This window comes from Macaca thibetana, chromosome 3, assembly GCF_024542745.1.
Source record: "Macaca thibetana thibetana isolate TM-01 chromosome 3, ASM2454274v1, whole genome shotgun sequence".
Lineage (NCBI taxonomy): Eukaryota > Metazoa > Chordata > Mammalia > Primates > Cercopithecidae > Macaca > Macaca thibetana.
This window is the reverse complement of record NC_065580.1, coordinates 159,615,537-159,641,378: the sequence shown is the minus strand read 5'-3', so window position 1 is coordinate 159,641,378 and position 25,842 is coordinate 159,615,537. Positions and strand designations below refer to the sequence as shown.

Here is a 25,842-nt window from a genome sequence, read left to right as displayed (position 1 = left end):
TACTCTAAATACCCAAAGTTGGCCATGTTTCAGAATTGCCTGGGGTCCTTGTTCAAAATATAGATTCAGGCCTTATCCTCTGGAGATTCTGATGGTTGTGTTTCTGAATCTGAATTTTTTTTTTTTGAGACAGAGTCTCGCTCTGTCACCCAGGTTGGAGTGCAGTGACCAGATCTCGGCTCACTGCAAACTCCGCCTCCCGGGTTTACGCCATTCTCCTGCCTCAGCCTCCCAAGTACCTGGGACTACAGGCGCCCGCCACCTCGCCCGGCTAGTTTTTTGTATTTTTTAGTAGAGATGGGGTTTCACCATGTAGGCCAGGATGGTCTCGATCTCCTGACCTCGTGATCTGCCCGTCTCGGCCTCCCAAAGTGCTGGGATTACAGGCTTGAGCCACCGCGCCCGGCCCTAAATCTGAATTTTTAACAAGCCCCTCAGGGCGACTGTGATGCAGCTATCAGTGTTATGGGATCCAGTACTTTAGCTACCTGTGCCTCAATCACCTTATATGTGAAAGTGCGTAATTAATACCTTCCTGGCTCCTGTACCTCACGGGATTCGGAGAGCATGAGATGAGTTGTATTTTAAATTATTTCATAAATTTAAAATTACCGTAAAAGACTGGGCACAGTGGCTCATGCCTGTAATCCCAGCAAACTTTGGGAGGCTGAGGCAGGAAGATTGCTTGAAGTTTGAGAGCAGCCTGGGAACATAGCAAGACCTCATCTCTTTAAAAAAAAAAAAAAAATATATATATATATATGTATATATATTTATTTATATAATTATATATATGTATATATATTTATTTATATAATTATATATATATATATTTGTAGCCTGCAGTGTACACACACACACACACACACACACACACACACACAATAATTAGCCTGGCACAGTGGCAGGCACCTGTAATCCCAGCTACTCTGGAGATGGGAGGATTGCTTGAGTCCAGTCTTGAGTCCAAGACTGCAGTATGGTAGGATTTGCACCTTTGCCTTCCATCCTGGGTAACAGAGTGAGATCCTGTCTCTTAAAAAAAAAAAATAAAAGTACCGTAAAAATTTTTAGGTGGTATTACAAGTTGTTTGGCAAGATTTTGTGTACAACAGCCCTGAAAGGTAAGTGCTATTGTCTCCATTTAGAAATAAACTGGGAAATAATAGGTAAATCCCTAGGCTTCTTGATTTTGCATAATTGAACAGAGACTCAGAAAAAGTTATCTGCCCAGTGTAACTGCCAATAGCAGAAGAAACAATAATTTATAGATATTTTTGTTTTTACAAAGCTTATAAAATACCACATGACAACTTGATGCCTTGGGTGTCCTGTGTGGAAGACTCTGCTTTGTACTTTGGCGATGTCAAGCTGAATGAGACACATTGTCTGCACATATGGAAGTTACAGTCTAGTAGAGGAGAGAAAACTTAAAAACGAATCATTATAATGTCCTTAAGAATCATTTTCTTTTTGTGAATGAATCCTACAACCATAACAGGACAGGTTGTGAATATATTGTAGTTCAGAGGAACGGAGAGGACATGTGAGGCGATCCTTTTGTGAAGAGCACAGCTTGAGACAGGAGGAGAAACTTATTTTTTATTTTTTTACTGCAGAGGGAACAGTGTCAGTTGCTCAGAGGACTCTTCTTTCTCCCCTGGTGCATTTGCTAGGACCTTGTAGCAAGTAAAATGATAGAGAAACATGCCTAGATGAAGGATGTGTCCCGTTCCCTGAAATCAAGGGAAGCAGAGCTAAGATTGGTTATGCAGACCATGGGCTGGGCACTCCCTACAAAGTCACTTTAATCAATCCCAACACTCTTGTGAGTAGAGAGAGGCAGAGCCCTTTAGTGGAAAGAGCATGAGATTTTTAAAACTTAGAAATGGTTGGCAGTGGTGGGGCCAAATCTGGATTGTGTGTGGATATTCAAATAAGTGGATTTTCCTTTTTTATAAGACCCGTAAGACTCTTCCTCCTTTTTCAGCGCATTTGGTTTGCCTTGATTTTGACAAGAGTGTGATTGCTGCTACCCCATTATGAAATTGAGGATAGAGATCTGTGGGTTCATTGTCAAGCTGGAGGATGCAGGCAGGAAAAGAGTGCGGGAACCCTGCAGAGTTTGTGGTAGGGGATCTTTACAGGAAATGTAAAGGTTGATTTATTTGGCAAAGATTGTATTAGATGTTAGGGATAAATTAGTGAAAAAAAGACAAATACAGTTTGGACTTTCATGTCATTGACAGTCTTTGTGTGGCATTTTAACATTTACTGTTCTTAATAGAATATGTGACAACTGTCTTGACAAGTACTGTTCAGGATTGGGTAGCTCAGTGTTGGGTTTCACTGAGCATGAGAGGCGTGGAGATTTTACGTTACATGTCTTCTAGTGGTTCTGTCTTTCTAAAGCTTGAAGGTACTCGTGAGAAAGCAGTGAGACTGTCCATGATTCCAAATGAGATGTTGATGTAGATTAAGCACAGTGTTTCATCCAAGTATGCAAATTAAGAATACAAACACAGGTTGGAGCATTTTTCATAGGTGACATTTGTAGAACCTATCTTAAGAACATTTGGAACTTTTTTTTAACCTCCTTGTATTAGTTCCCTGTGGCTCCTGTAACAAATCACAAATTTAGTGACTTAGAACAGTAAAAATTTATTCTCTTAACAATTCTGGAGGCTAGAAGTCCAAAATCAGAATCATTGAGCCTAAATCAAGGTGTTGGCAGGGCCAGGGGCTGTGCTTCTTTAGGAGGCTCAGAGCCACTTGCTAGTGGCTGCCAGTACTTCTTGACTTGTGGATGCCAGCATTACTTGACTTGTGGCCACATCACCTCAATCTCTCCTGTGATGGTTGTGTTGTCTTCTTTCTGTGTCAGTTTGCCCCTCTCCCTCTCTCTCACAACACTTGTGATGGCATTTAGGGCACACCTTGATAATGAAGGATAGTCCCCTCATCTCAAGATTCTCAACTTAATCACTCCTGCAAAGACCTTTTTTCCCCCAAATACAACATTTATAGGTTTCAGGGTGTAGGATGTAGATATCTTTTGGTGGACCATTTTCCAGCTTATCTATAAATTATTTGTAAAAGTAGGAAGGTTGCTTTTGAAGTAGCAACTTTTAGATATATCATAAGTATACTTCCAGCTGTAATAAGAATTAGTGATAGTTTTGTAACTTTTAGTGTTAACTTGATGATCCAAATTTGAGATCCAAATTGGGAGACAGCTCCCAAAATTTTACCACCTAATCTGTTTTTTATAACAATGGTTTTGAGCTACTTTTCTCTAAATAATGGAAGTTATTGTTCTTTTAGGGTCAGTGTAAGCTGACAATGGTAACTTTTATCAAGTATTAAAAATGAGTCTGAGTTTAGGGAAATGATATGAATGATTGGAATTTATTTTAGCAATCTAGGAATTTTATTGACTGAGAAGGTGCAGATCGCAGAAAAGTAGCCAGAAATATACTATGATTGTACCCTTTCTAAAGTTGCTTGGTTGAATCAAAGTTGAAAACAGGGGCCAGGCACTGTGGCTCACGCCTGTAATACCAGCACTTTGGGAGGCTAAGGTGGGTGGATCACTTGAGGTCAGAAGTTCATGACCAACCTGGCCAACATGATGAGACCCTGTCTCTACTAAAAATAAAAAATTATCCAGGTGTGGTGCACGCCTGTAGTCCCAGCTGCTTGGGAGGCTGAGGCGGGAGAATTGCTTGAACCTGAGAGGTGGAGGTTGCAGTGAGCTGAGATCGTGCCACTGCACTCCAGCTTGGGCGACAGAACAAGATTCTGTCAAAAAAAAAAAAAAAAGAAGAAAATAGGTTATAATTGGACTATATTTTTCTTATTATGCTATATTACGTAATTTTGGACTAGTCTAATATAGCTCACTGTGAATAAAATATAAGCATATGTGGTGTTTAATAAAAATATGTTCACACTTAGGTGCCAGTGGAAGGTTTCATAGTCATGAGCCAATCGTGAACATAAACGTGTGTGTGTATTAATTTTAATACTTGGTTTTTTTCTTGAACTTGCCTGTTTTGTGTTACCTTTTACAAAGTACTTTTTATTTCTCTACACCTTGAGATACATATTTTGAAGCTTTTCGGTAGTCTTGTTATTTCTAGTTCTTTGTTTGTTTGTTTGTTTGTTTTTTGAGACAGAGTTTGGCTCTTGTTGCCCAGGCTAGAGTGCAATGGCACCATCTCCGCTCACTGCAACCTCCGCCTCCTGGGTTCAAGCAGTTCTCCTTTCTCAGCCTCTCGTGTAGCTGGGATTACAGGTGTGCCCCACCACACCTGGCTAATTTTGTGTTATTAGTAGAGACAGGGTTTCACCATGTTGGCCTGGCTCGGACTCCTGACCTCAGGTGATCCACCGGCTTCAGCCTCCCAAAGTGCTGGGATTACAGATGTGAGTCACCGCGCCCGGCCAATTGTAGTTCTTTTGGTGTGAAATTTGGTTTCTCTTTTGTAATGAAAGATTCTTTGTATCTTTCGTAATTACTGTGTATAAGCTCTTCTTCACATGAACTTTGGAAGGTGTTCTACATTTTGAGGGATATACACATTTACCTATTTTCAGATATTTAGAGTCAATATTGTTCCAACTCCTACTTCACACTGACAATTTCCACTTCCCACTTCCCATTCCCCAGTTGCCAAATATAATAGCCATAAAGAGCATCAGATTGATTTATCCGCCATCCCTTTGTGCAATTGCTGCCATGTATTTTTGCTTTAAGCTGTATTTTAAACAACTGAAATTTATTTTTGTTTAAAACTCAGTTTTTAAATGTAAGTATCCAAAGGAAAAAATATTTATGAAAACTTGGTTTCCATTTGGTATCAGTTTTCTGCCCTAACACTCTCCAGCTTTTCTTGTGCAGGTCTGCTGGCAAGGACTTCTTTTTTTTTCCTTCTTAAAATTTTTAATTTCTAAATGTCTGTATTCAGTCTTGAGTTTGAAGGTTTTTTCACTGAATATAGAATTCTAGATTGATACTTTTTGTCTTTTAGCACTTTAATGGTGTTCCATTGTCTTCTGGCTTCCATTATTTGTGATGAGATGTAAGTGGTAATTACTCTCTTTATTCCCTCGACACACCAGTCTTTTCTTCTCTGGCTGCTTTCAAGATTTTCTCTTTCTCTGGTTTAAGCTGTTTTACTCTGCTGTGCCTGGGTATGGTTATCATTTGAAAGATTTTAAGCAGTGGTTTCTTCAGATATTTGTCCCTTTTTTTTTTTTTCTGTAACTTTATTTACATGCATTATACAACTTGATATTGTTCCACAGGGTCTATTCAGTTTTCTTTAGTCTTTTTTCTCTCTCTTCTTTAGATTAGACAATTTTCTTCCCCTTTCCCTTTCCTTTTTTTTGGAGACAGAGTCTCACTGTGTTGCCCAGGCTGGAGTGCAGTGGTGCCATCTTGGCTCACTGCAACCTCCACCTCCCAGGTTCAAGCGGATTCTCATGCCTCAGCCTCCCAAGTAGCTGGGATTACAGGTATGCACCACCATGCCTGGCTAATTTTTGTGTTTTTAGTAGAGATGGGTTTTCACCATGTTGGCCAGGCTAGTCTCGGACTCTCAACCCTCAGGTGATCCTCCCCCCTCAGCCTCCCAAAATGCTGGGATTACAAGCATGAGCCACTGTGCCTGGCCTAGGTTAGATAAGTTTCTATTGATCTGTCTTCCAAGTTTGCTGGTTTTTTTTTTCTACCATCTTCAATATGCTATTAATTTCATCTAGTAAATTTTGCTCTTTGGTTATTATGTTATTCATTTTTAGAGTTTTCTTTTTGTTCTTTTTTTGTAGTTTCTATTTTTCTGCTGAGATCCCCTGTCTGTTCACACATTAAAGACCATGTGTTCCTTTAAGGTTTTGAAAATAATTCTAATTCTTTGAATGTATAAAATAGCTGCTTTAAAATATTTGTTGCTAAATTTAACATCTGTTCTAACATGGGGTTGGTGTTTTACTGACTCCTTTTTCCCCCTTAAATTTGATCACATTTTTCTGTTTCTTTGCTTGCTTTCTAATTATTTTTGTATTAAACAACAACAGCAGAGACAAGGTCTTGTTCTGTCACCCAGGCTGGAGTGCAGTGGCGTAGTCATAGATCACTGCTACCTCACACTGCTGAGCTCAGGTGGTCCTCCTCCCTCAGCCTCCTGAATAACTGGGACTATAGGTGTGCACCACTATGCTCGGCTAATTAAAAAAACAAACAAAAAAAATAAATATAACTGTAAATATATATATATATATATATGTTTTTGTATAAATGGGGTCTCACTATGTTCACCAGGCTGTTGTTGAACTCCTTGCCTCAAGCCATCCTGCCTTAGCCTCCCAAACCATGCCTGGCATGCTTGCCTCCTGACTTTTGATGAATACTGTTTTTTTTTCCTCCTAAGAAGGTTGATTTTTGTTCTAAAGTCTGGTTGGTCACCTTGAACTTGTGTAGGCTTGGTTTTATACTTTATTAAGGCAAAATTTATTTACCTTAGGTAACTTCAGGATGGTTCCTTACCCTCTCTAATATGGTGGGCCATGACTTTCAAACTGGGTTTTCTTGTGACTCTTGTCTGGATTTGGTTTTAGACATTATTGGTACTGATCTGGAGTAGGCTGTATGCTAGAGTGTGGTTCTTAGTCTTGAAGGAGGAAGGGAATGTTGAGGTGTGTATTAGGGTTCTCCAGAGACACAGAACCAATCAGACACACACACACACACACAGTATATATATGTATATATCCATAAGTAAATAAATATAAATTGATATAAGGAATTGGCTCACGTGACAATGGAGGCGGAGCAGTCATAAGACTCACATACGCAGAGGTAACACTTGGCCAAATGTGTGGGCACCCTGTGGCCTAGGCAGGTTGGCACAAAAAGTTAACTATCACAGGGTGTTAATGAGATTTCTTCTCTGTGGTTGGGCAGGGACCCCAGATACCCCAGACCTGCTCATTGTCTGTCATTTTGGTTCTGGTCTCAGCCTTTAAGTAATCATTCTGTGGCTCAGGTTGTTTCACCTGGCCCATGTGCATTCTGGTCCTCATGGCTCTCCTACATCCAGACTTGTGGAGATCCCCTTCTGTGCACCTCCCTTCTCTCTGGCACACAGCTTCAGACGCCTGAACTCTAAGCTTTACCTTCACATCTCAGCATGCCCGTCATGCTTTACTGAGCCTCCAGTTCCTTTCACCATGTTGGGAAGTTGTTCCCAGACAACCAGGAGACTCATGACCCTTCAGGGGTCACAGTGTTGGGCTACCATTTGTTGATTGTCAGAAAACAGTTGGCTCAAATATTTTCTTCAGTTTTGTGATTGTTTAAAGTGGATATATCAGTACTAGTTATTTTCTTGTACAGAAGCAAGATATGTGAGGATTACTGTTTAATACCCGTTAGGCGTACAGGTTCTTTGCAGGTGCTTGGAGGAATATAAGGATTAATACAGTTAGTTTCCTATTGAGCATGGCTGGGGTGGGATTGTGAAGTGGAATGTATGGATTTAGAATGGTTCAATATAAGCAAGTATCCAGCTTCATGATTGCAGAATACGGTTTTGCTCTCATGGCATGAACATTCTCAGAAAGTACAGAATCTAAGGATGAAAAAAAAAGCTGAGTGGTGGAGACAGTTTTCTTTTAAATTTTAGCTGCTGTTCTGATTATATTTCATGGAGTAGGTAGATATTTAAATGATTTTTTAGTGATGTCAGCCTTTGGGTAAAGATGAGGCCCACTGAGAGGACTCTAGAGCAGTTGAATCCCGCTTCCCATCTAGGGTTGGAATCATGGCCCAGGCAAACGCTGTGGGTCCCAAGCTCTGCAGGAATGACTGGGGACTGCCATTCATAAAGCAGCTGTCCCACTATTGGATGTCTTTGTTCATTTATCTATTTTCTGCATAGTCTCCTGCATCCTTTTCCTAATTCTTGGCTTTAGTTCTGTTTTCTTGAACTACAGGGAGCGAGTCAAGTCATCCCACCTCTGTGAGACTTGCTTGATTATTTGAAGGCATCTATCCCTGTGACTCCTTCTTCAGTCTTTCATTGTCTTGGCTGCACAGCCTTAGTACCTCCAGATCCCCACCCACCTATTACTTTCTCGGGAGTTTTGAACTTTCTCACTAACCTTTTTTATGTGGATCTAGGATTGAAAAGAATCGTGAGCTTAGGAAGCCTTACGGATACAAAGACTACATATTCAGGTCTTCCTTGTCAAATATCAGAAAGGTTATTTCTGACAGTCCTCCTTCCCCAAATCTAAATGTTTCCCTCTTTTAGCAATCTTTCCCTCCCTCGTAACTTTAGCATGGTGTATGGTGTGTGTGTAGTCATACATTAGTGTGATTTTTGTCTGTTTCGTACACTGTACTGTGAGGTCCACGAGGTGGAGGCACAGCGGCAGCAAGCCTCACCCTACATCTCCAGTGCTGGGCATCATCCAGCGTCATGGCATCATGTGATTTTTAGAGTACTATTGGTGTGTGTTCAGTTATGTAAACTTGTTTCTCAGTTGTGTCAATAGGCATAAATAAGTTCTCACTGTTGATGTTATTGAAGTGTATCCATATGTATGTATGGTCATTCCTTTTTTTTTCTAAAGGATAATATATGTATTTATTTCTTACAAATTCCAGGGGATGTACCAATGTTAGCCATTTCTTGTCTCTTGTATGGCTACATCCAGTTGTAATTGTTCAGTAAAACACATGAGGTATTTGAAATGCTTCAAATATCAAGAAACACTAACTTAATCTCTGGCATACCATACTTTTTAAAGCAGAAGCGTTTTCTGTCATGGTTACTACAGAGTGTTTACTGGTTAACTTTTAGTTAACCAGAAGCATACATTCCATAGCTGTTCCGGTTAACTGAGGTTTATATCCATAAGGACATTACCAGACATAGAAAAATTTCTCTCTTCTTCAGCTAGAGACCCCAGCCACCAACACACCCTTACTACCTTCTAGAAAACATAAAGTGATGGGACAGGGTGCGGTGGCTCAAGCCTGTAATCCCAGTGCTTTGGGAGGCTGAGGCAGGCGGATCACTTGAGACCAGGAGTTCGAGACCAGCATGGTGAACATGGTGAAACCCTGTCTCTAGTAAAAATACAAAAACTAGCCAGGTGTGGTGGCACATGCCTATAATCCCAGCTACTTGGGTGGCTGAGGCATGAGAATTGCTTGAACCCGGGAGGCAGATGTTATAGTGAGCTGAGATCATGCCACAGCACTCCAGCCTGGGCTCCAGAGTGAGACTCTGTCTCCAAAAAAGAAAAATATTTTGTGTATATATATATCTTTAATAGTGACTTTTACTAGTGAAAATTTTAATGTCCTAATTACTGTTATTTAGAAAAAATTCTTTTTGAGTTGATGTTTAAAATAATTTTGATTTTTTTTTTTTTTTTTTTTTTTAAATGATGTTTTACAACTCCTGGCTACTGCTACCCCCTTAGCTCTCCAGGCCCATTGGCCTGACTAGTAAAAGTTTGCTGTTTTTTCTTCCGGACATTTTCCTTTGTATCTTCATTTATATATAAGTGCTCATATTCTTGTTATACACAGGTATATTTACACACATAGGTTGGGTATCCCTGATTCGAAGTGCTTGGGAGTAAAACTGTTTCGGATTTTGAAATATTTGCATATATGTAGTGAGGTATGTTGGGGATGGGACCTCAGACTAAACATGAAATTCACTTATGTTTTATATACCGTAGACGACCTGAAGGTAATTTTATACAATATTTTCAGTAATTTTGTGCACACAGTAAAGTTTTGACTGGGCTGTGGCGGTAACCCATCATATGAGGTCAGGTGTGGAATTTTTCACTGGTAGCATCATGTCTGTGCTCAGTAGATTTAAAATTTTGGAGCGTTTTAGATTACAGATGCTCAACCTGTACTTCTGTAACAGAGTAGTTTGAATGCTTAATTAAAATGGCAAATCAGTTTGGTTTTATGATAAAACCTTTTCAAAGTTTTTGTCACTTTCAGATACTCGTAAGTAAGGCATATAACCTTTCTAGACCTCACTTTCCACATTTGGTAAAGGATTGATTTGAATTAAATGAAACCGAAAACCTCTTAGCTCTCAATATAACAAATTCTGGGTTAAATTGTATAACTCATCTCTTAGATATCATGAAGAATGTGTTGTTTTTAATATGAAAAAGTATGAAGATAAAAATCACATATGACTTTGGGTAGCAAGAAGAGAGTTTGGGGGAAGTTGCTGAAGTGTAGTTTTTCCCCCTAAGAGCAGCGAGAGAAGGGCAGCTAATCAGACTGGTGGTGGAATCCGTCTCTATTGCCCAGGCTGGCACTAGGAAGTTTGAGCTGTATCGATCCCTCAAAACTGATGACATCTGAAAGGCAGTTTTACCCCGGCTCCCTGAAGTTTCACATTACAGCTGTACATTTGTGTTAACGCAGTGAATGCTTCAAAAAAAAAAAAAAAGTTATAGAAATCAAAGCTTACATAGGCAAATCTTTGTTAGTGACTTAGTTAAAAAACAGCATTTCATAAATAATAGTTTCCCAAGCTATTTTAACCCTTTTCCCTTTCCCAGAAGAGAAACAAGAAAATCCCACACATTTTGCTCAGTCATGGTATATTTGTAAGCTCTCTTGTCACAAAGTGTCGTGGATTCTTTAAATTTCTTTTAGTTAGCTTCTTTTGTCCAGTAGCTCACTTATTTTGTAGTTTGAAGATGACTGTACTTCTGACACTTTTCTCACATACTTTAATTTTTCGAAAAACTTTCAATTGCAAGAAACTTCAAACATACACAGAAGTGGAGAGAATACTATAATGAGCTCTCATGTCCCTAGTCTCTTGGCTTCAGCAGTTCTCAGTGTTTTGCCCATCAGATTTTCTAACGCTTTTAGTGTAAGTAATGCCACATTTAAAAATACTCTTTTTAGAAAAGAGGCTTAGTATTTAAAGGGAAATAAACCAAAGTAATTCCCAAGATTTATCTGATTAAACTACAGAGTTGATAATTATATAAATTTTTTTTAGCACATAGAACAATCATTGTCTATAGCAGAAGTACTAGCTTTTGTGCCCTTTGCATTGGATTCAGTTATAGAGCTAAACCACAGCAAACTCATTTGTTCACTATTAGGTTACAAGTATCACTTAACTCTGCTTACTTACCTCATCTTCGATATTTACAAATTTTAACTCACATTTGTTTCAGTAAAGCAACCTAAAGTAGATGTTTTAGGAGATGAATTGGTGTGATGGTTATGATTTTCTTTTACTCCTGTATTGATAGTCAGCTGTAGTTGAGACTGTTAGCCTTCTGGAGGGTGAGGTGAACAGGGCTTTTTCCACTTCCCGGGCTAGAGGCTGACATGCATGCAGTTACCTGCAGTTCAAGGCAGAATGGGGTTAGGGTGGTAATGGTGGCATAAATACTACTGTGCCAGGGTCATGTCTGTAAGTGTGTGGTGGGAAACTTTCTGGGGGAGACAGCACTGGCATTGGGTTTGGACGTGGCATGTACAGGCAGAGGTGGATAAAGAAGACCCATGGAGTAGCCTTAGCAAAAGAGTGGTATTTGGATAGTGGGACTTTGTTGATTGTGGCTGGAGTGTAGATGTGTACTAGGAGACAGAATGAAAAGGTGGAGGTAATAGTAATTTAAAATATAACGGTAAAAAGAAGCAGCTGTGTACTGATCACTTACTGTGTGCAGTGTTTTAAATGGTTTACAGGTGCCACATCTTTGATAATACAGCAATTTGTGGGTGCAGTAAGTCATGGAGCCAGGAGTTCAGCTGGGGCAGGCTGGCTCTGGAGCATCACTGGTGCCTTAGGGCCTCGAATGCCAGATTAAGCAGCGCCAAGCACTTTTTTGGGTCTTATTTTTGGATGGTGATGGCTAGCAGGATATTAACTGATTTAAAAAACAAATATATTTGTCCATTGTCGTGAACTTTTTACCTTTGTTGGAGTTTAAAAAATTGAAAGTGCTTAGTGGTTACTTATTGTGGCCCCTAGTTAGAGTTCATGATGAAGGGACTTTTTAATGTTAAGATGGAAGCTGAATTTCTTGGACCATTTTTTTCCTCATAAAAGATGTATATATTTATAAAAATTGCAATACACTGAGAAGTGTAAAAAATTAGTGATTAGAATTTTATTAGCCAAAGACATTCATTATGAATAATCTTAAATGCTTTCTTTGAGTGTTTTCTATGTATTTATTTTACTTTTCTAAAACTGCTTTGGGAAAGGCTTTGAGTCTGTTCTAATATAATGGTATAACTTCCCCCTCATGTAGTGAAGCTTTCAGAAGAATTCAAGTGATCAAGAAAAAACAGCAACATCGTATCTGTGTTACCTTTGTGTTGAACATTTTTTATTTATAACATTCAGTTTTCAATGATAAACTTTTGTATATATATTTTGTATTTTCTGTTATAAGGTGGATTTCTTAAAGTAGAGATTGAACATGAAGCAAAATGGCTTACAAAAGGAATGTGAATCTGTGCTACAGACATAAAGACTATTTTGAAGGCTATAGGGACAACCACATTTGCCAGGACTCATGCTTAGACTGTGTACAGCTGTGGAGATCATAAATGGAGAAAGCATGAGATTCGAGCAAGAAAAACGTACTGAGGTTTGTTAATAAGATTTGAGAAGAGAGATGGAAAGTCTTGCTGTTCGGTGGGAGAAGCAGCTGAGGAATAAGTCTTTGTGCATATGAAGAGTGTTTTGTAGGCTGTGTGTAGGTATTTTCTGTTTCTTCAGAATGTAGCAAAAACAGTGTGAACTTAAGTTGGTATAAAGGAATTTAGGAGATAATTTATGACTAGGGATTGGAAGCTATTGAAATGGTTTATCATGACAATTCTTTGAAATGGGTAAATTTTCACTATATTTAGGATTTTATTCTGCTTATGGAGAGGAGGGGTTAAAATGGTGTTTTACAGGTCTTTCTAGAACTTTATTCCCAAGATTTATTTATTTACTTAGAGACAGTTTCACTTTGTCACCTAGGCTGAAGTGCAGTGGCACGATCATAGGTGGTCACTACAGCCTCAGATTCCTGGGCTTAAGCAGTCTTCCCACCTCAGCCTCCCCAGTAGCCGGGATTACAGGTGAGTGCCACCATGCTCGGCTTATTTTGATGTTAATTCCAGTTTTCTCACCTATTGCATATCTCCTGGACTTACACAGAAAATAGAAGACAGTTGGCTGGGCACTGTGGCTCCAGCCTGTAATCTCAGCACTCTGGGAGGCCGTGGTGGGCAGATCACTTGAGGACAAGAGTTCGGGACCAACCTGACTATCACAGTGAAACTCGGTCTCTACTAAAAATAGAAAAAATTATCTGGGTGTGGTGGCACTCACCTGTAATCCCAGCTACTAGGGATGCCAAGGCATGAGAATTGCTTGAGCCTGGGAGGCGGAGGTTTTAGCAAGCTGAGATTGTGCGACTGCACTCTAGCCTGGGCGACAGAATGAGATTCTGTCTTTAAATAAATAAAAAAAAAGGCCAGGAGTGGTGGCTCACACCTGTAATCCCAGCATTTTGGGAGGCCAAGGTGGGTGGATCACAAGGTCAGGAGTTTGAGACCAGCTGGCCAACATGGTGAAACCCTGTCTCTACTAAAAACCCAAAAAATTAGCCGGGCGTGGTGGTGTGTACCTATAATCCCAGCTATTCAGGAGTTTGAGGCAGGAGAATCGCTTGAACCTGGGAGGCGGAGGTTGCAGTGAGCTGAGATCACACCATTGCACTCCAGCCTGAGTGACATAGTGAGACTCTGTCTCCCCTCCCACCCCCCCCAAAGAGAAAAAAATATGACAGTTATACTACATGAAGGTTTGTAGTTTTGACTGAAAGGACAAACCAAAACAAGAAAACAAATAAAAACCCCACCTATCATACAGGTAGAGTGATAGCATACTCATGTAGAATTGATTTGGCAAGTCTGTGAATGAGGTCCCAGAAATTGTATATTCAGTTTAGTGAGGCTAATGGAATTTGAAGTATAGGTGTAGAAATGTTGACATTAACAAATGTCATATGTATTAGGATTGTGACAGTGTGACTGCTGACATGGTAGTGTGCCAGTCATTTTTATAGAATGTCTCTTGGTTGAGAAAATTCCAGGGTAACAGTTTTAAGGTTTAAGATTCTAGGTTTAAGATTTTAATTTCATCCCAAAATACACATTCATTTTAGAAAATTTAGAGAATACAGATAAGAATGACAATTCCTTGCAGTTTTTCTCTTCTGAGATAACTACTATTTACATTTTGTGTATAATCCACCAGTTTTTTCCTGCAGATAACTACTTTTCTCTTTTTGAAAAACAATTACAATCATGTTATCTGCGTATTGCTTTACAGCCCACTTTTTCTACATGAAGCAATATTTTCATTGTTGTATTCTGCTATGCCAGTTTGTTTATTGAACATGTACTGCGATACAGAAATACGAGATCTAGTGGCACTTTCCACCAAGTCGTAGATAATACCACTGGAGTGAGTATATAACATAAATAATTAACAGAATATAGCAGGAGATAAATGGAAGTTAAGAGGAGAGGCTGGAGTGACTTTAAACTGGATGAAGGCAAATTGAGGTGATCTTGAAGATGGATAGGCAAGAAGGGGCAAATTTTAGGTTAAATAAATAAGCACTAATGCAGAAGGGGCTTAAATGCATTTTATGGAATGTCACATTGAACTGTGAGTTCAGAGGAATAAGATCATATGTTTCTGAATTATAGAGGGGTTAAATCCAGGTTGAAAGTTCTGTGTCTCAGAAAAGTATGTGTAGTAGTTTTATGCAAAATAAATTAGGGCAGGGGATAGGGGTTTTTAAGCACAGTGGTTCCCAAACTTGGCTGGATCCAGGATTCATCTGTAACATCTTGTTAAAACAAAACACATATTCTTAGGTCCTTGTCCAGGCTTCCTGAATCAGGATTTTTGGAAGTAGAATCTGATGTAGTTTAGGGAACTTGCCCTAGAGTTTCTGATACAACCGTCAGGCCTAGGAGGTACTTAATTCTAGGAGGCATTTGTAATACTTAAGGTGAATTAAGGACTTGGTTCAAGTGACTAAAGTGAGCATGGAGAGGAATGGAAAGGCATGAGGCACTTTGAAAATGGATAGGATTTAGTAGGACCATTTAGAGTAGATAAAATCAGCAGCTTCTAATGAAATTACTGAAAGAATGGTGGTGCAGGAATAGAGATGGAAGTTGAAGCGGGTAACACGTGGTGCAGGAAGGTGATGAGGACTTGTAGGCACAGAGAATGGAGGCAGGGATGTGGCACTGTAGACAGCCACCCAGCAGCTTGTTAGACTGGATATTGAGTAAGAAGTTTGAGCAGAGAAGAGAGTTCGAAGTATTAGTTTGGAGTAAACCTTTGAAAATACTTGTTTTGCAGGGTGCGATGTATAAAGAAATGAGTGAAGGGGCCTGGGAATAGAATCAGAGGTCACATCTGAGGTTAAGGCTAAAGGTGAAAGAGACATGGATTATTTGGAGGATGGCTAGTGTTGTGAAATACAAGAACATACATTTAATTTTTTTTTTTTTTTTTGAGACAGAGTCTCGCTTTGTCGCCCAGGCTGGAGTGCAGTGGCGTGATCTCAGCTCACTGCAAGCTCTGCCTTCCGGGTTCACACCATTCTCCTGCCTCAGCCTCCCGAGGAGCTGGGATTACAGGCGCCCGCCACCACGCCCGGCTTATTTTTTGTATTTTTTTAGTAGAGACGGGGTTTCACTGTGTTAGCCAGGATGGTCTCGATCTCCTGACCTCGTGATCCACCCGCCTCGGCCTCCCAAAGTGCTGGGATTACAGGTGTGAGCCACCGTGCCCGGCCTTAAAAATTTTTAAAGGGGTAGCATTTCTCTGTAAACTCCACAAAAGTGTGGGAGGGAAAGTAAGTAAAACTGAACTCACTTTACTACTTTTAGTAATAGACTCATTGTAAGAAAATGTAAGCTATTCATGACAGTGTGTGTTTTTGATTATGTCTGGGCCTTGTTATTTTTCTGTGTTTCTGGGATGCAAGGATAATTTAAAAGCAATGGTTTGTAAAATTATATATAATTACATACGTATAAAAGTACATATAACCAACTAAGTATATGTATGCATGCACTCATGCAAATCAATTATGTATTAACATTTTATATGTAAATTATATATGTGTGTGTATATTGTATTATAGAACATCCTGTATAGAAAAGTTGGTGCTGTCGGAAAGGAGAGAGCAAGGCAGTTTTCTAGTGCATTTCTTATAAGCTAGTTATGAGAAGGGCTTGCCGGCTGCTGATTCATTCAGCATATTTTTTTCTAAATGTCTTCTGTCTGATAGATACTGCTTTGTTAGGGAATACATAAATGAGATTACCCTAGATGTTCGGGTTAGTGAGGGAAACGTTACAATAGATAGCACTAAGCGCTGTATCTCAGCTTTGATTCCCGGAGCACCTAGAGGGTCATTGGGCCACCTCTTTTAAGTTCCTCTTAAGATCTAGAATTGATTGGAATAATAATAATAGAAAGTTTGAGTACATTTTGTGTAGGTGACATAAAAGAACATCCTTAGGCAAGCGTATCAGTTAAAGGACTTGCCTTCATGGCTCTTGGTGTTTTCTTCATACCACTTTGCTCTTAGTTCCTGTTAGCAGAGGGGAAGAAGCAGACTCCAATATTAAAATCCATGCTAGTGAAAATTAGAAACAAGCCACATACCCTCGATAGGTATTTGCTTAAAATGGGTTTACATCTTTGCAGTGGAGTACTGTGCACCTGGTAAAATGATGATGCAAATATAAATTGTTGATAAAGATATATATATATATATATATATATATTTTTTTTTTTAAAGAGCAGAGATTCCAACACCAAATTTTGGGTGGTGGAATTTTAGTAGGTTGGTGCAAAGGTAATATGGTTTTTGCCCTTGGGAGATTGGGCTGATGGAGACACTCATTAACCAAGATTGATAATACAGAAAGGAGAAGTGGATTTTTTCCCTGTTTTCCCTGCTCTTTCCTCCCTTTTTGAGTAGGGGAAATGGTGGATTCAGTTTGATGTGGCCAAAAGCAGTGGCTTAGTAGTCAGTTTGCTTGGATTTGAATATGTCTCTACCATTAGTCGTGTGTGACTTGAGATGGTTTCACTTTGCCTCTCTGTGCCTTAGTTTTCTCACTTGGACAATGGGAATGATAGTGGTACTTACTTTTTGTAATTATGGAGTTTAGTGGTTTGAAGTAGAATATTTATACCAGTGCCCATTAAAGATAAGTCATCTCATGCAGTGAGACATAACTGGGACTTTTGAGCTCAGTTCCTTGAGGTCTTCTGGGCCTGGAACAAGTCCGCCTTATAAAAATTGGCTTAACTCTACGTGCTACATACTAAAGTAGTTCTTAATGTAGACTTTTAACCAACTGTCTTAGAAATGAGCCTTTGGAACTTAGGTCTACATGTGATAGGGGTACTTTCTAGTGTCTACTTGATAGAGCAGTCACTTTCTAGTAGGGGGAGTTAGGTTCCCAAAAAGTTCTGTGGTCTGAGAATTCATTTTTGAGGAACTCAAAACACAAGAGAATAAACAGTTGATAGACTTGAAGGTCATACAAACCTGTGCAGATCATTGTAAATGTTTTCACATTCTAAAGGAAGACAGAGGACAGCAAGCAAAACATAGTATCAGTGGTAGTTTACATATTTTGAATTAGTAACAGGGTACCTGTACTGTTTACACTTACTGGTGATAACTTACCCCCAGAAACTTTTGTTTCTCCCCTTCAGTTTTAAAAATGATGTGTCAGTGCATTATGTATTGTTGCAGGTAATGTGCATATGATGCATTTCCTTTCTGTTTTTTTCTATTTGTTGGTATGTCCAAATACTCAGTGCTTGATTTTGTCTTTCAGGCCCAGGTGTGGTCCCAGAGATACTGAGTTGGTAGTTGAGATAGCCAAAATCTGGGGCAAAACTCATTTGATCTGCTCAGTTTTTAGTTCTTAAACCTTCACCCTAGTTCTTTTCACATAATTGCATGAGAAAGCACATGCTTCTAGCCTCTTTAACACAAATTTCAGCTATTCCACTTCCAAAATGCCATTGGAGTAGTATAATCCAGCACCCATGTTTATAATCCCACATGTTCTTTGACCTTGACCAAGGTTTTAATGCAAAACGGAATCATCTGCTATTGGTTTTTACCTTCTTTTCAGTTTTCTCTCTCTCTCTCTCTCTCTCTCTCTCTCTCTCTCTCTCTCTCTATATATATATATATATATATATATATATATATATATCTTTTTGAGACAGGCTCTCACTCTGTTGCCCAGGCTGGAGTGCAGTGGCATGATCAGGGCTCCCTGCAGCCTTGACTTCCTGGAATCACGTTAGCTTCCCTATTAGCTGGGACTGTAGGCTGCACCACGACACCCAACTAGGTTTTTTATTTTTTGGGGTAGAGATGGGGTTTTGCCATGTTGCCAGGCTGGTCCTGAACTCCTGGGCTCAAGCGATCTACCTGCCTTTGCCTCCCAAAGTTCTGGGATTACAGGCATAAGCTGCTGTGCCTGGCCTAAGTTTTTTTCGATAAAGGGAAAATACAGCAATCTGTTATATGCTGGAATCAAAATTTTTCTACTAGATGAACTTTTGGGGAAATTTAGTATTCTGTTCTAAATTAAATGCCTTTTTCAAGTAATTACTGCTAATGAACTCTCTTGTTTTTTCATGTTTAGGGTGGTCGATGCAGAGTAGTGCATATAAGGGGCTAAAATCAGACTTTGACACATGTGGGTTCTTGCATCTCTGTATTTTCTCACAACTATTTCAGTGATCCTTAATGAGTGGCATCTTGGCATAGTGAACTTTAATGTGGGACCAGAGTTCACAAACTGTTACCTTAGGCCAGTTAATCTTTCTGACCTTTACTTTCCCTGTTGGTGAAATGGAAGTAACACTACCTACTTATAGGGCTGTTAGGAGGTCAAATGTGTCAACGTCTATAAAATATCTCAGCTGAGTGATTGGCGCATAGATAGTAAGTGTTCCACAAATGTGCATTTCCCTATAGTTTTACTGATCATTTTGGTGCAATATTATATTCTTTATAAAGTCTTGTGTATTTTGGCCTTTTTTTTTTTTTTTTTTAAAGACTGTGTTTTCTAGGGTTTTGAGGGGAGTGATAAATGTTCTGGGTTTTTAGGATTTCACTTGAAATCCTCCTATATAATTGCTTTTTCTCTGTAATGCCACTTGATCATCTTATTGGAAATAAGAGATTTTTTTTGCTTGTGTGTTAGGCATCAAAACCATGATACTTTTATTTTCCCTTTGGCTCCTTTGGCTATTATAATTCTAGAAAATTATTTCTAAATTACTATATGGGAAACGTACTTTCTTCTGTCACTTCTTTAATTAGTTAGTGTAAATGAGCAAAAGTTTATAAGGGAATGTTAGTTAACAGTGTATAAATTTTAGATAATGACATAAGTTTAATTTATGGAATCTAATTTTAGATCTAGTTTTTCTTGATTTCTATTTTGTAGCTTTTTTGTGGTTGCTTATTTTTAATGGGCACCTTCTGAGCTATCTTTTTAGATCCCAGTGTGCACTGTATTTTATCTTCTCGTATGGGCTAAATTTTTTAAATTGTGAAATATGTGAGAATTTGTGTAACATATGTAAAATGAAGTAATAATAAACAACTTGGTATTTTCTCCCAGCTTAAGAAGTGAGATAGTACTTAACTAGTACTTTTGAAGCTCCTTGTATCATACTGATTTTTTTTTTCATTTGCTACTTGTAATACTTCCTACTACTTTAGTTATTTTGAAATTAGATATAATTTTTAGTTTGGTGTCATTACAAAACATTGTCACATTGGAGAACATATTGCACCTGCCATTTAGTTTGTTAGCTCCTGGGTTAATCTGAACTTGCCTGTCATGCTGATGCATTCATTTCAGTCCCAGTCTTACATTCTGGATCTCTGTTGATTAGTGTTTTTTGTTTTTTTGTTTTCTGTTTTTGAGACTGATTTCCCTCTTGTTGCCCAGGCTGGAGTTCTATGGCGCGATCTCCGTTCACTGCAACCTCTGCCTCCTGAGTTCAAGCGATTCTCCTGCCTCAGCCCCGCCCGAGTAGCTGGGATTACAGGGCGCCCAGCTAATTTTTTTTTTGTATTTTTAGTAGAGATAGGATTTCTCCATGTTGATCAGGCTGGTCTTGAACTCCCGACCTTAGTTGATACGCCCACCTTGGCCTCCCAAAGTGCTGGGATTACAGGCGTTAGCCACTGCACGTGACCTTGTATTTTTTATTTTATTTTTTACAAATCTTAGTGTATCAGTACTTTTAATTAGGTGGCTTGATTTCCCCCCCCCACCCCTGCCTGTGGAATACAAACACCAAGAGACTAAGCTCAGTACCTACCTGAGTATACCACGTGTTTAACAGCCTGTGGAAATTGTCCTGTCCCTGAAGATATGCTGTAGATTAATTTTATGCAGTGATTTTAAGACAACTAAAAAAGTGCTTTGTGAGTTTAACTTCTAAAATCCGTGTAAGCTCATTTTCTGGATTGTTCATAGACCATCACATTGCCTTTGGCAAACTGAGCTGGAACATACTGTAGAAGCTTTGAGAATCATGAGAGGTTCCTGTGGTAAAGAGAGATGTTTGTCACTAGCATTTGATTGTTACTCCATAGTTTGAATGGCTCCATTTGTGGGGAAAATGATGAAAAACATACTCTGTATTTTTCTCAAAAAAAAAAAAAAAAAAAAAAAAAAAAAGAAAATATGGCTGTCTAGGTTTTTAAGCTTCTTTAGGAAGAAAATCATATCTGTAGCTTATCTGCAAAGCACATTTGGTGTGTGGAATTATAAAAACTCTGACCTCAAATTAACATTTTTGTTTTTGAAAAGTGACTAGCCTGAAGGAAGGACATATGGAATAATCACTAAAGTCCTTATTTAAAGTAATCCGAGGTCAAGATTTCTGGAGTTTATTGTTACTTAGCATATGATGGTTTGGTTACTATATAAGTCAGCAGCAAATTATGTAACTCAGAGAGATACTTTACGTGGCCTTTCAAATGAGTAAAGATTAATGGATAATGTTTCAAAAAGGTGTCAGAAATTTTGACGTGTATTTCTTACTTTTAGATTTTTAAAATGGTAATGAAATAATCTAATCTCTAACAATTTTTAACAAAGAATACTGATACCTTAATTGATTCTACTTTCTTATAAATAACTTTTGTACCGGTGATACCTACTTCTGTCGAAATTGGCGAGGTGTAAGTAGCGTTGTAACATTTTCTAGGTGAAGAATATGATGTTGAGCCTAAAGGATTTGGTTATATAGTTCATAACTAGAGACTGAATTTATATTTTCTTTCCCCATAGTTCAAGTCTTAATTTTAAAGACTGATCATTTTAGGGGAAAAATTATTAGAAAATCATGTCCTTTGAGTAAAGATAATCTTGATTCAATTATTGTTTTTACAAATAAAACTATTCTGATGCAGCAGTCTAGTGTTCATTCGTCCATCTAGTGATACACCCCCACAGTATGCTATCAGCTGGTTGTAGGTCTAGTGTTTAATGTAATACCGTAACAGGCATTTGAATTGGAATGGTAGTTCTTCAGGAATAGAATCTGGAATACAGGTAAAGATTTCAGACACAATTCCTAATTTAAAAATAACTCACAGTGTCTCTGAGGTTATTTTCCAGTGAAGTGTTTAGTATTGCTGCTATTTGGAGTACAAAGTTGGAGCTTTTAAAGAACCTGGGAGTTCAAAAGTATAAGAAGAAATAAATGAAAAGCAGAAATATTTTGAGGCAATAAGTATAGACTCAAATCTATATTATGACCACTTGGAATTCTACCAATAAGAGATTTATTTGGGCAAACTATAATGGTTGTTGGAAATTGCATATCTTAGTGTGAATTATTTTAGTCCAGTTGGTTTCTTTCTTTTACTTACCTGAAATGAACTATACTGAGGCAATAGGAGCTTTGTATAGTAATTTAGGAGTGTAAAACAACTTAGGGAAAAGGATTATTAAGCAGGATGATTTGGATGACATCATGTGAAATTTAGGAATTGGAGGTATTGGGAATTGAGAGAGTACTAACAAAGGAAAACCGCTTATTTTAGAATTTGTCTGGAGGATGTAGAGTTGAAGAAAGTTTTGGTATTTCTTCTGCAGCGGCCCCAGTGCTCTTGACCAGGAACATCTCTTGGAGTCAGTAGTTTTCATGAGGCTGGCATAGGAGCTTGGCCAATGTATGCAACATTGTTCTATTTAGAATATTCCCTGAATTAATTCCATAGTGTCAAAACATAAATTTTTCACTCAACTCCTTTGTAAGTTAGATTTTAACCTGTACTTGTCTTTACCTCTTCGGCTGATATCAGTTGACAACACTGAGATTACTTTCATTTTCCTGTAAGTCGTCATGAATTTTTCTGGTCAACCATGAGTTATCAGCAGAAGCAATAAGTAGGATGTACTGTAAAAGAATTACAATAAAATAAGAGAAACCACTTGGAGAGCAAGAGGGCTTGTGGACTTAGGGGAACAGTTATGAGAAGTGTCTCAGAATTTAATTTACAAATAACGTTGATAGATTGACATGTTGTCTTTCCCATGAAGTAACTTTCATTACCTCGGCCTTAATAGTAAACTACTATGAAAGTGAATTCACGTCTATCTTGATTTGTGAGCTGATGAAAATTACAAAATGTAGGGTTTTTTCCCCAGATAAATAGTGGAATGTTCAGGTTTGATGCCTGGAAAATAGCTGAAATTTTCCATGGTAGTAGGCACATTTTGAAACTGTTTTTCTTTTCTCTGACAATTGAATATATTTTATATATAGTTGATTTTGATTATTGAAGACTAAGGAAAATTGATTTTAAGTAAGTTTAAATGTTAGAAAATGAATTTTGCAAATTTGAAGTAATTTTATATGTTTTGGGATTGTAGTTATGTTAGATATTCCTCAATTAGGGGTAATTGTCTTGCATCATTATCTCTTATCATAATCTGTTTTTCTTCACACAGTGTTATAGTTTTGCCGCTGGACTCTTCCCTCCCTTCCCCCACCCCATCAGGATGATATGAGACTTGAAAGAAGACGATGCATACAGGTGACTCAAGTTTTGAAATACAGTAAAACTGTGGCTAAGAGAATGTGGGAATCGATGGTGTATTTTGAATGGGGGAGCATTCTGATAAATAGTAGGGGGAATTGTAGATCAGTAAATGCAAAGGTAGTTGGGCTATTTGTTAAACTTTTGAACTCAGATTGATAATCAGTGATTTACAATGGTGCTATTACAAATATAGCATAGTAATTGCTAGCACTTAGGCTTTTCAAGAGCTAATATTTTGGTGGGAATTGGAATAATTCTGTTAATAATGTAAATAACACAGTTACCTTTATGGTTGAATGCATGTCTCCCCCAGAACTCTATTAGAATATGGCAAATCTTTTATGGGAGTAGATGTTAGTAGGATATCATTAAAAAGACTGACAGTTAAATTAAGGATATTATATTCATACGTATGGTTTCTTAAAAAGATATGCTCTGGGATTTTATTTTTTCCTTGTTCCTGATATCCCTGCCTCCCATTTCCTTCCCTCCCTTCCCCTCTTATCCTTTTGTCATTTGTATTTTTATACAGAAGAAGCAGTGTGAAGGCATTTTTGAAAGAATATTTTTTGATTGCTCTGTAATTAATTGAGGAGATCTTATACATGGGAAGCTGGAGGCTATTCCATGTGTGGCTATGTTCAAATCCTGAAAATGTAGTGCAGCTAATGTATAAAGTGTTACTAACTTTTGAACTTAAATGTTCTTAAATCAGGCATATTGTAAGGCATTTTGTTGAACTAAGTGTCTTACATTTGAAACTCTGTCAGAGATAGTCTTGTTTGATTATATTTATAAACTAATGTTTGAAAATGTGATTGCTAACTGGAAAAGATAATTATATAAATTTTGAATTGATATCTAACAGATAGTAATTATATCATTGGTGTAGTTTTTGTGATTGGTTTTTATTTTTGGTGATCTGGGTTTTGTCTAGGGGAAAAATCATTTTATGATTTTAAGATTTTTAAAAAAGTGTTTCGATGTATGATTTTATATGAAGAAATGTGCTTGAATATATTTATAAATTAAATTAGATTATATAATACTTTACATTCATGTGGAAGTCACCATTTTAAGACTGATGTTAATTCTTGTTTACGTCAGAGGTGATTGAGCAGTCACCTCCATTACGCATCTGTCATGCATGCACACAGGCTCGCACGTGTTATGTGTGCCTGTACACATTAGAGGTATGCCGGGTACACATTCTGGCCGAGTTGCTCGCTGATTGTTGAAAGCAACGTGATGCTGAAGCTAAATATCACCATCATAGAACAACAAATAGGCATATTTACAGAAACATTTTTAGAATTTTATGCACATTTTTTTGTTGTCAGATTTTATAAGTTTGACCTTTTGGTGCAGGAACTATTTCTCAGCATTGTCAGCTCCTGGATTGCTCCTTGGGCGCTATACTGCACATTGGCTATACCAAGTAGATGCTCACTTTCGACTGAGGTCAGTAGAGGAACAAAGTATTTTTGGGGTATCTCATAGATTTATCTATGAATATTACTGATTTTGGAGATTTTCTCTCATGAAATTTTGGAGTTGCAAAGTTTCTGTTTATCCTCACAAGACATGGAGGGTTTCCAAATAGCTCTTTTTCTTGAAAGGCTTATGGCCTCAATGGAATGAAATAACTAATGAGTAAATACAGTTTATAGTTATCTAATTAATTTTATGAATGCTAGAACACAAGAAAATTCTACAGATTAGATTTATGATAAAATCCAATCTTTTATTCAGCCTTGTATTCTTTAAAAATTACCAGCATTTATTGGCTTACAAAGGAAAAAACCCAGGAAAGAAGATCTAGCTGTTAAATAAATATATTAGCTGTTGGTGTATTCCCTTTCTAACAATTTGAAAGTTAATAATTGTTTTTGAACATAAAATTAACAGCTTTCAGAATCATCATTAATATAGCAGTTTGGTCTTGTATTACTATGCACACATTTATTCGACTGATAGAATTTCAACACATTAAAACTCATGAGTAGATGTTCACCGAAAGTTGTTTCTAGAGAATGCTTACACACATTTGAAAGCAAGTGGTCTGCTTTCTCCAGGCCTTGTTTTTACCTTCTGGCATTGTTCATGGTACTGGCTTTGTTATGTTGGTTAGATGTGGTAACTTATTCTCACCTTTTCCTTGATGAGGCACAGGTTCAGGGATGCTGGAAAGGACATTGAAGTAGGCATTGGCTGATGGGCCTTTCAGAAGTGAACACTTAAGAGTAGGTGTTCAGAGTAACTCTGTGAGGTGATGAGTATGTTAATTGACTGGATTGTGGTGATCATTTCATTTTGTATATATGTATCAAAACATCATGTACACCTTAAATATGTAAAATTCTTATTTTCCAGTTATAACTCAGTAAAACTGGTGGGGGAGAGAACAAATAGTTTTACTGAACACTAGGCCAAAGTCAGACTTTGATGTATTTTGTCCATGTGTCTATAGGTGTTCCTGTACTTACTTAATTTGAGGATCTTTTTGCATGTTCTAAAATACAGTTAGAACATGAATGAGGTAAATTTGGATTTTCTTTTGATTTTTGGAAGAACAAATGATTTGTTAACAAACATTTATTTCGTCAGCAT

At 37.9% G+C, this 25,842-nt stretch overlaps 1 protein-coding gene across 8 annotated transcripts in view; it reads left to right on the top strand.

Annotated features, from left to right (window-relative positions):
• The window catches only part of DYRK1A (dual specificity tyrosine phosphorylation regulated kinase 1A), a 149,370-nt gene that overhangs the window by 32,480 nt on the left and 91,048 nt on the right, over nt 1-25,842 (top strand). For 3 of the 8 annotated variants that reach the window (XM_050784617.1, XM_050784616.1, XM_050784614.1), the window contains exon 2: nt 23,141-23,226. The exons of 1 other annotated variant lie outside the window; for it this stretch is intronic. In XM_050784617.1, coding sequence (XP_050640574.1) covers nt 23,217-23,226 — 10 coding nt within the window. In that variant the 5' untranslated portion in view covers nt 23,141-23,216. Of the gene's footprint in view, nt 1-9,414; nt 13,160-18,364; nt 24,694-25,842 lie in introns of those variants that run through there. 4 more of the 8 variants (XM_050784615.1, XM_050784621.1, XM_050784619.1 and 1 more) reach the window with 4 other exon arrangements.